The 10406-nt window shown below is 44.5% G+C and overlaps 1 protein-coding gene across 1 annotated transcript in view; it reads right to left on the reverse strand.

The window, feature by feature from the left end:
• The window catches only part of Slc7a8 (solute carrier family 7 member 8), a 64665-nt gene extending 54479 nt beyond the window's left edge, over positions 1-10186 (reverse strand). The window contains exon 1 of the mRNA XM_090345249.1: positions 9681-10186. Within this exon, the coding sequence (XP_090201375.1) occupies positions 9681-9831 (151 nt within the window). The 5' untranslated portion in view covers positions 9832-10186. The remainder of the gene's footprint in view (positions 1-9680) is intronic.
• Between the last annotated feature and the right edge of the window lie 220 nt (positions 10187-10406).

Genomic DNA, 10406 nt, shown 5'->3' on the forward strand with positions numbered 1-10406 from the left:
GGGTGCGGTGCCTCACACCTAAATTCCTAGCTACTCAGGAGGCTGAGATCTGAGGATCAAGGTTCAAAGCCAGCCCAGTACATAAGGACCTGAGACTCTTATTGCCAATTAACCACTAGAAACAGGAAATGGGGCTTAGCTCAAGGGTAGGGCTGTAGCATGGAGCTGAAGAGCTCAGGGACAGTACCCAGGCAGAGTTCAAGTCCCGTGACCTGCACACACACACAAAAATAATAATTACAATTTAAAAAAATAAATGTCCACTTTATAAGGAAGTAAATGGATAACCTGTTCCAGGTTTTGAAGACTGGACCTGGGCTATATCACTGACAGGCTCTCCCTCTGCACAACACATTCATGCAAAGCATGGAAGAATTCATCTTAAGCTTCCAACTCCCAGAGCCAGGACCCAGTGTCTCCTAACAGCAGCCTGGCCTGCCTGTATCAGCTGCTTACTAAAGAAGCTGCCTAAATGTGTACACATTCCATAGATGTGCAAGCAGGCATCTTTATATTAAAATATAGATGAGCAAGGGTACTCTGAGCATGCTGTCTTCACAATGTGCAGTTCAGGGTGAGACTGCCCAGTTTGTTTTCACACATACTGTGAGAGCCACACCATTTTCGGGAAGTGACGTCACTGCTGATGCTCAGGATATTAACAGCAGAGAGCAAACCAGTGGGGAGGAGGCATGAGATGCAATCGATAAAGCTTTTCAGCTCAGACTTCTCTCATTCTATAAATAAAGCAGCTTAAAATAGACTTGAGGGATTTTTTTTTAATTTTTTCATTTCAATACTGAAATTTGAACCCCAGGGACTCATGCTTGCTATCATTCAAGCCACACGCTCAGCCCTTGAAGAATTATTTTGCTTCTTTTTAATACTATTTATTTTGACACAGAGGTCTCAGTATGTTGTCCAGATTAGCCTTGAACTCAGGGTCTTCCTGCCTCCCAAGTAGTTGCATTACAGGCATGAGACATCACATCCAGTTTATTTTGCTCCTAAGAAATAAAATTCACCAGTCCTTAGCACAAGACCTATTTCTGGCTAAAATACAGAACAATCCCTAATTTTAAAACTCGCAGCCTTCAACTCTGTCCCATTTTATGCATGCAGTTTGCTGCTGTCAGACTTTCAAAAAGAGACTGGACTGAGGGTAGCTCTCTATAGGCATGTTGGAAAAGGAGAAGAGTATTAGTGCTGCTTGATGTGTAACCTCCACAGCTTCACATCCTAGCTTTCAGGAGGCTGAGATCTGAGGATCATGGTTCAAAGCCAGCCTGAGATTGGTACATTTATCACCAACCCTCCCCCCGCCCCCCCCAAAAAAAACAGAAGTAGTGCTGTGGGCTCAAGAGGTAAAGTGTCAGCCTTGGATGAAAAAGCTAAGAGGTAGCATGCCAGGACTTGAGTTCAATTCCCTGTTCTCATACAAAAAAAAAGAAATGTTACAGTACCAGATTAAAGTGTTTACCTAACATGCAACAGGCCAGGGTGGGTTTGGATCCCCAAGACCACACACACACACACACACAATGTCAGAAGAGAATAGCTTCTAGCCCCAAGTTCCTGTATGCTTCTTGTTTTCTGACGATCAGAATCTATTCCTGGAATAAATTGCTCCTGCCTGCTTCTCTAGATCTGCCCCTCACTCTGCAATAGCAACAAAACACAGAGCAACGAGAAATTCTTGAAGCACTTTTGGTAGGCAGCTGTGCTGCTGGATTAGCCTGCAGAGGAAAGCAGAAATCTGTGGCAACCTGACAGCTTGAGAAGCTGAGTGCTAAGCCCTGTGTCTCTATTTCCCTTCACTAAGCCATCTTAACTCAGAAAAGTTATATCTATATCTATGTATCTATGGATATATCTCTATCTGTATATCTCTATCTCCCTATACATCTATATGGTGGCCACATCTTTAAGTTATTTGATTTGGGTGTGGGGTAGTTTTTGTTTTGTTTTTTGTAGGTCATGGGGCTTTAAGTCAGGGCCTGGGTACTGTTTCTGAGCTCTCTTGCTCAAGGCTAGCACCCTACCACTTTGAATCACTTTTGGTTTTCAGGTGGTTACTTGGAGATAAGAGTCACACAGCCTTTCCTTCCTGGACTGGCTTTGAACCACAAGCCTCAGAGCTCAGCCTCCAGAGTAGCAGGATTACAAGCACGAGCCACCTATGTCTGGTGCAAGGTAGTTTTTAAATGCTGGTTATTTCTCTAAAGAAAATGATGGTTTGGTTCTGTCCTTTAAGTGAAATTTTTCTTTGTTCTTTTTTCTTGCCAATCCTGGGGCTTGAACTCAGGGCCTGGGCACTGTCCTGGAGCTTCCTCAAATCTAGCACTCTACCACATGAACCATAGCACCCCTTCCAGCTTTTTCTGTGTATACGGCACCAAGGAATTGAACCCAGGGCTTCATGAATGCTAGGCAAGTACTCTACCACTAGGTTATACTCCTGGACTTAAATGCAAGTTTTCACTTTCTGGGTACCTATTTTTTTCCCCCAGACTCTAAGCATCTCCTGCTCATCACTTACTGCTCTTTTGGTGCTCCCTGGCACCAAACTATTTCTTGAACTTTCTAGGTTTTAGAGACAGGAAGCACAAAACAGGATCGCTGGTCCCAGGCTCAGGGGATCCATGCTGTGCAGACTTTTGGAGTGGCTTCAGAGTTTAACAACCAGGATAGGAACCCAGCTCTGTAGCACGCAATCACTCTGTCACTTACAAAGTAAACCTTTTTTTGTGTGTGTGCTGGGGCTTGAACTCAGAATCTCATCCTCTTGCTTGGCTTTTTCTCTCAAGGGTGGTGCTTTACTATTTGATCCACCGCCATTTCTGACTTTTTGGTGGTTAACTGGAAAGAAAAGTCTCACAAACTTCCTTTGCTGGCCAGCTCTGAACTAGGATTCTTACTTAGATCTCAGCCTCCTGAGTAGCTAGGATTATAGGCATGGGCCACCAGTACCAGCTTATTTCTATAGTGGTCCTCAGCATGTGAGATTATCTGGAAAGTGTTCATCAGGTGCTGTATAACTGGAGCACAGTGAGTGCTCAACAAATGGCAATCACTTATTCCACTGCTGGGCATAGCCTTTCCCGATGCACCTACTCTATTCAAGATAGGTTTGAAACTGGGCTCTGGTGGCTCATGACTGTGATCCAAGACACCCAGGAGGCTGAGATATGTGGTTCAAAGCCAGCTAGGGCATAAAAGTTCCAAAAAACTACTCAAAAAAGCTACAAGTGGCACGGTGGATCAAGTGGTAGAGTGCTAGCCTTGAGCACAAAGAGGCTCAGGGGCAGTGCTCTGGTCCCGAGTTCAAGCCCCAGGATTGGCAAAAAAAATAACCACCCAACCAAAAACAAAACGGGTTTGTTTTGAAATGTCTCTTAGTTGGCTTCTCCTAGTATTTTTTTTGAGAATGAGGAGAGTTTTGGTCATATTTTCATCATGAATGAGCCAAGTCCTAATATCCATGTTTTTAAAATGGCTATACAGGGCTGGGAGTTTGGCCTAGTGGTAGAGTACTTGCCTAGCATGCACGAAGACCCGGGTTTGATTCCTTGGTACCACATACATAGAAAAAAAAGTCGGAAGTGGTGCTGAGGTTCAAGTGGTAGAGCTCTAGCCTTGAGAAAGTCCGAGGACAGACTGGCAAAAAAAAAAAAGGCAATATATACTCAAGAACAAACTTTCATCTTTTCTTTCTCTGGCTAACATTGCTGGGATTAGATGCTAATACATTACGTTAGCTGCTAAAATGTGAAATCCTCTGAAATGGTAAAGCATCTGAGTCTGAAATCTTTTGGGCTTGAATGTTTCCATTAACCCAGTGCCATTTCGATACAGTTGTACTTGCAACCACATTTCTCTATTCCCCCCCCCCTTTTTTTAAGACAGGGTGTCATTATGGAAGCCCAGGCTGACCCTGAATTTTCAAGCTTCCTGCCTCAGCTTCCCATATGCTAAGATTACTTGCATATGCTATTAGCTGTCCTTTTTTAAAAAATGTCTTTTCCATGTTTTTTAGTACGATACCCATAGTCTTCCCAGATTCCAATCCATTGTCTACTCCATTACCATGCTGTACACAGCAGCCTGCCTGCTTGCTTGCCTTCCTTCTTTCCACCCTCCCCGGCTTTGCCAGTCCTGGGGCTTGAAGTCAGGGTCTGGGCCACTATGCCTTAGCTTTTTTTTTGCTCAAGGCTATCAGTCTACCACTTGAGCCACAGTATCATTTCTGGCTTTCCTGTGTATGTGGCAATGAGGAATCAAACCCAGGACTTCATACATGCTAGGCAAGCAGTTTACCACTAAGGCACATTCCCAGCCTCCTTCCTTCTCTCTTGGTTACTAGTTACAAATAAGGACCGGTGAAGGATTGTGGCTCTGGAGTTAGGCCACTCAGTTATCAGTCCTGTGATCCTACTAGCTCTGTGATTCAACTTTCCCATACTCAACATAATCATATTCTTGTCCTTATAACTGTGGATATGATAAGATAAATACATGGAAAGAGTTCAGAGCACAAGAACTAGCATTTACTAAGATCTCAGTAAGTAGAGTGCTTTTTTAGCCAGTTTAGTAGTATATTCTTATATTTCCAGCACTTGAGAGGCAAGAGGATTGCTGTTTGAGACTAGGTTTGCCACATCAAAAGATTTTTGCCTAAATCAATCAGTCAATAGTATTTTTTTTGATTGTTGATGGGTGCTTTTGTCTCATACATTTAATCTACTATAGCTAGCTACTTAGGAGGCTGAGGTCTGAGGATCACAATTCAAAATTAGGCCAGGCAGGAAAGTCCATGAGACTCTTATCTCCAATTAATCATCAAAGAGCTGAATATGGAGCTGTGGTTCAAATGGTAGAGTACTATCTTTGAGCAAAAAGCTCTAAGGGAGAGGTCCTAGGCCCTGAGTTTATGTCCCAGTACTAGTATCACGCGTGCGCACCCCCCTCCCCCGCACACAAAGGGCTCTTGACCAGGTTCTAAATGAAAATATTCCTTTAGGATGTAAGAAAAGAAATAGTAGAAAATAATATTTAGAACTTGATTTAAAATTCAGACAAACTCTACATTTGAATCCTGGCTCCAAGACATTTTAGTTGTGTGACCTCCCTAAGTTGCTTATCTCTCTGGGCTTCTTTACCTGGTTGTTGGTACAAACCTTTCTTTCCTGCTATTCACTTAACTTCGTTCTCCTCCTTATCTTTTTTTTTTTTTTTTGCCAGTCCTGGGCTTGAGCTCAGGGCCTGAGCACTGTCCTTGGACTTTCTCAAGGCTAGAGCTCTACCACTTGAGCCTCAGCACCACTTTCGGCTTTTATTTTTTTCTATGTATGTGGTACCGAGGAATCGAACCCAGGTCTTTGTGCATGCTAGGCAAGCACTTTAACCACTAGGCCAAACTCCCGGCCCCTCCTCCTTATCTTATAACTGAGCCATACTGTAATTTTCAATGTTCTCTGTTCATTTACATAAATCTCATCTTCCTAATCAAGATTATAAATTAAACTCAAAGTCATGAATCTTTTGTTATTTTGTATTTCCATAATACCCACCACTCCGTTATGCCTAATCATCTATGATGGTTGAGAGTGAAGTTTTATGAGCTTATAATAATTTCAACTTAGCCCTCTAGGTCAGTTGAGTATGAGATACATAGATTTAGAGCAAATGCTATTTTTTATCCCATCCATTTAGGAAATTTTCTCTCTGCTCTCTCCCTCTGGACCTTGGGCTTGGACTCAGGGCCTGGGCATTATCCCTGAGCCCCTTTGGCTTACAACTAGCACTCTACCACCTGAGCCACAGGGCCACTTCTGGCATTTTCTGAGTAGTTTGTAAGAATCTCCCAGACTTTCTTGCCTGGGCTGGCTTTGAACTGTGATTCTCAGATCTCAGAGTAGCTAGGATTACAGGCATGAGCCACTGGTGCCTGGTTCCTGTAAAGCTTTTTTAAAAGCTCTACATTTTCTTCTTTCTTCCATAATGTTGGTAACAGAACACCGAGTCACTGAATTCTGCATGAAGAAAGCCAGTTGTGTCTTTGCATTTTACCTTGTAAAAATCTACACTGCTAGAAGTGGTGCTATGGCTCAAGTGGTAGACCACTAGCCTTGAGCCGAAGAGCTCAGGGACAGTGCTCAGGCCCAGAGTTCAAGTGCCACCACCAAAAAAAAAAAAAAAAAAAAAAAAAAGGAAAGTGCATTGCTGTCATCCCCTTTGAAACTCTTCTAGACGAGTTCAGGGCAGCTCCTCAGCACATCTGCAATTCAACAGCCACACAGGAGGGTTAGTAGAATGGATTTGGCTCCCATATTATTCAGAAGGGAAAATGTATTTCTCATCCTTGCATGAATGAGAGCAGAACAATTCTTACATGTCAAAGAAATAACCTCATTCCTCTGAAATCACACACTGTGCTTGGAATTCTTTTCACCGACTTGTTATTCTTGTTACCATAAGGTCACCCTGGGGAGTGCTGGGGCTGTCTCACATTGAAGTATCATTTATTAGGTCACAGGCAGATGGTACCAGCCATACCACTGAAACTGTGCCTAACTACACTGGGACACTGTCATATACTTGAAAAACGTTGAAGAAACCAGGGGCTAGTGACTTATGACAGTTATCCTAGCCACTCAGGAGGCTGAGAGCTGAGGATTACAGTTTAAACCCAGCCCAAGCAGGAAAGTCTGGGAGACTCTGATCTCCAATTAACCATGAAAAAGCCAGAAACAGAGGTATGGCTCAAGTGGTAGAGTGTCAACCTTAAGCAAAAAAGCTCAGGGACTGAACCTAGGTCCTCCGTTTAATCCATCATGCTGGGGTGTGTGTGTGTGTGTGTGTGTGTGTGTGTGTGTGTGTGTGTGTGTGTGTATGCATGTGCACTCATATGTGTACTCACACACAAAGTTAAAGATTAAAAACTTCAGTATTTGGGAAAATAGCCTCCATTCATGGATACCTGCACAGATGAAAGGATGAACAGGCAGTCTGAGGCAGGAAGAGGGAGGTTTGATTGTGTATGTGTGTGCATGTATGTATGTATGTGTGCTTGTGTTGCATGTGTGAGCACAGCTGTGCATGAATCAGAGTCTTCTCAAAGGAAAAAAACTTAATCCTATCAGTCAAATTGACAAAAGAGCTATTTATAGACCTGAAATTGGCATATGCTATAAATATGGAGTACCTAGTTGACCTTAGTTTTTGGAGCACTGAGATGAAGGAAAGAATAGAAGAAAAGATGAGAAGATAATGGTGTTAGCTTTCTTTTTTATAACATTGTATTAATTTTATTTATTTGTGCCAGTCCTGGCACTTGAACTCGGGGCCTGGGAGCTGTTTCTGAGCTTTGATGCTCAAGGCTGGTGCTTTGCCACTTGAGCTTTTTTTGTATGCTTCATTGGCGATAAAAGGCACACAGGCTGACTTTGAACCAAGATCCTCAGATTTCAACCTCCTGAGTAGCTAGGGTTTATAGACATGTGCCACTGGAGCTCAACAACATTGTCTTGTTAGGCCTGGGGCTTGAACTCAGGACCTACTAGGCACTATCCCTGAGCTTCTTTTGCTCAAGGCCAGCACTCTACCACTCAAGCCACAGTGCCACTTCCACCTTTTCTGTTTATGTGGTTCTGAGGACTCCAAACCAGGGCTTCATGCATGCTCGGCAAGCACTCCACCACCAAGTCACAGTCCCAGCCCAAACATTGTACTTTATTTTTTTTTTTTGCCAGTCCTGGGGCTTGAACTCAGGGCCTGAGCACTGTCCTTGGACTTTCTCAAGGCTAGAGCTCTACCACTTGAGCCTCAGCACCACTTCCAACTTTGTTCTATGTATGTGATACCAAAGAATTAAACTCGGGTCTTTGTGCATGCTAGGCAAGCACTCTACCACTAGGCCAAACTCCCGGCCCAAGATAAACATTGTATTTTTTATGACTATAAATGAGTGGAAAAATCTCTCAGAATCAGAAATTAGATAAAATGGGATTCTATTTTGAAAAAAATATAGGAGACAATATACTCCTTGAGTTCTGGGTGTAAAGGTGATGAGAATTATCAGGATACTGCACTCATTTCATTTGCCTTCCACAGTGTTCTCCAGTGTCACTATTGCTCAAGTGCCAAGTGTCTCTGAGCTATGCATGGAACATGGAGAAATCCAGAAACCGTTCATGGGCACCAAGGCATAGAAAGCCTTCACAATGGACCTCTGGAGAAAGATGACACAAGGGCCTGAATGTTGTCTAGAGGGTCCCTGCCTTTTCTGTGTATATGGTTCTGGGGAATTGAACCCAGGGCTTCGTGTGTGCTAGGCAAGCACACTACCACACTCCCATCCCCCTCCCCCCATTTTTGCCAGTTGGGGGGCTGAACTCAGGGCCTGGGAACTATCCTAGGGCTTTCTCAAGGCTAGAGCTCCACCACTTGAGCCACACACCACTTCCAGCTCCACCACTTGAGCCACAGCACCACTTTCAGCTTTTTCTATGTATATGGTACTGAGGAATCGAACCCAGGGTCTTCCTGCATGCTAGGTGAGCATTCTACCTGAGGCCAAACTCCCAGCCTCCCACACTAGTTACTTCTGACTTTCTCTGAGAACCTTACAGGATCATTTGTGGGTTAAAAAATAAAACAGGTGGATTCCACCAGTGAATTTTAATTATAAAATGCAAACTAACAGTTTGCAGAAGAGCACAATCTGTCTTCTCCCTCTTTCCTTAATCCCTCATCTGTGAAATGGGAATAACAGCCCCCCCTGTTCCCTCACACAGAGAAATCGCTGCAAATGTTCATGGATAGAAAGGGCTAGGGGGAAAAAAATCATCATTATCACTACTATGGATAATTTTTATTACACATGCCAATTTCTTCAAACATAAAGCTATAACATTTCTACTAGAGATGCCTCAAGAGTCAATCCGAAAGTGGAGGAGGCTAAATAAAAGCTAATTTAAAATCCAGGTATCAGCGGGGTGCTTGTAGCTCATGCCTGTAATTCTGGCTACTCAGGATGAGATCTGCCAGCTAGCACTGGCAGAAAGACTCTCATCTCCAATTAAATACCAAAAGGCCAGAAGTGGAGCTTAGGCTCAAGTGGTAGAGTGCTGGGGGGAAAAAAAAAAACAAAAACAAAAAAACACCTTAGGGATGGTATCTAGATCCTAAGTTCAAGCCCCAGGACTGACTCGTATGCATGCGTGCGCGTACGCGCACACGCGCACACACACACACACACACACACACACAGCTAGTGAGAACACAAGTCCCAGGATGTGTATGCACACAGGTACATGCGCGCGCGCGCACACACACACACACACACACACACACACACACACACACACACACACACACACACGCCTAACAAAAAATCCAGGTATGTCAGGCTGAATCGGGACCTCCTGGAGAAGAACCCAGAGCACCTGATGGGGAATTCACCCGTTCCCAGTCGGGGCTGGCTGGATGCATCTCCGCTAGATTTGTAATGACTGGTTTGGAGGGAGAGTTGCATCATGCTTATCAGGGCTGACACCTCTCACCCTGAACCAGCAGAGCTGGGGTTGAGAGCACGGATGCTGAGGATGCCTTCCTCAGCAGGAGGCCACAGTCCCGCCAGAAGACCCCCCCCCCCGACGAGGGGGAGGACCCGGACTTACCCACGATGATCCCACAGGCACTGACCAGCCCGATCTCCTTCTTCAGGGCCACTCCGCCCGCTCCGGACCCGGCCTCGGGCTTGTCCTCCGACTTGCTCTCACCGGGCTGGGTCTTCTCAGTGTTGTTTCGGTGCCTGGCTCCTTTTGCCATCTTTTCTTAGTAGGACTCCAAAAGCTGCCTCTTTTTCTAAATGTGCGTGTGCGCGTGTGCGCGCACGTGTGTAGAGGCTTTCAAATTAAGATGCCCTTTTCCAAAATAGGAACCACTCAAATTCTCTTTAAAAAGAAAACAGCAGGTACAAGGGACAACTTAAAAAAATAGTCCTACTTTGTGCTGACACTTTGTCACTACTGCTCATAAAAAGCAGAGAACCGAGGTATTGCTTCCAAAGAAGAAGAAACAAATGTCAGAGGCATATAGATGTGCAAATACCAAAACAGAACGGGAACCGGAGATTCCCGTGGGAATTCTCCCGAAAGGGCCGTGTCCGCGTGTACCACGCAAGCACTGGTTTATGGTAGACTCTTGGGATGGCCTTTGCCAGCCCGTAAGTCTTTATGATAAGGATGAAAGTAGCTCTCGGTAGCCAAAGGGGAGAAGAAGAAGAAGAAGAAGAGGGAAAAAAAGCAATCCTCAGGTGCTTTCCTCTTCCAGAAAAATAAAACGGCAGACCTGACCGGTTTGTTCTAGTTTCCACCAGTCCCCCTTCGCGTCCTCTCTCCGCG

Source organism: Megascapheus bottae, chromosome 14, assembly GCF_031878675.1.
Source record: "Megascapheus bottae isolate mThoBot1 chromosome 14, mThoBot2.hap1, whole genome shotgun sequence".
Taxonomy (NCBI): Eukaryota; Metazoa; Chordata; class Mammalia; order Rodentia; family Geomyidae; genus Megascapheus; species Megascapheus bottae.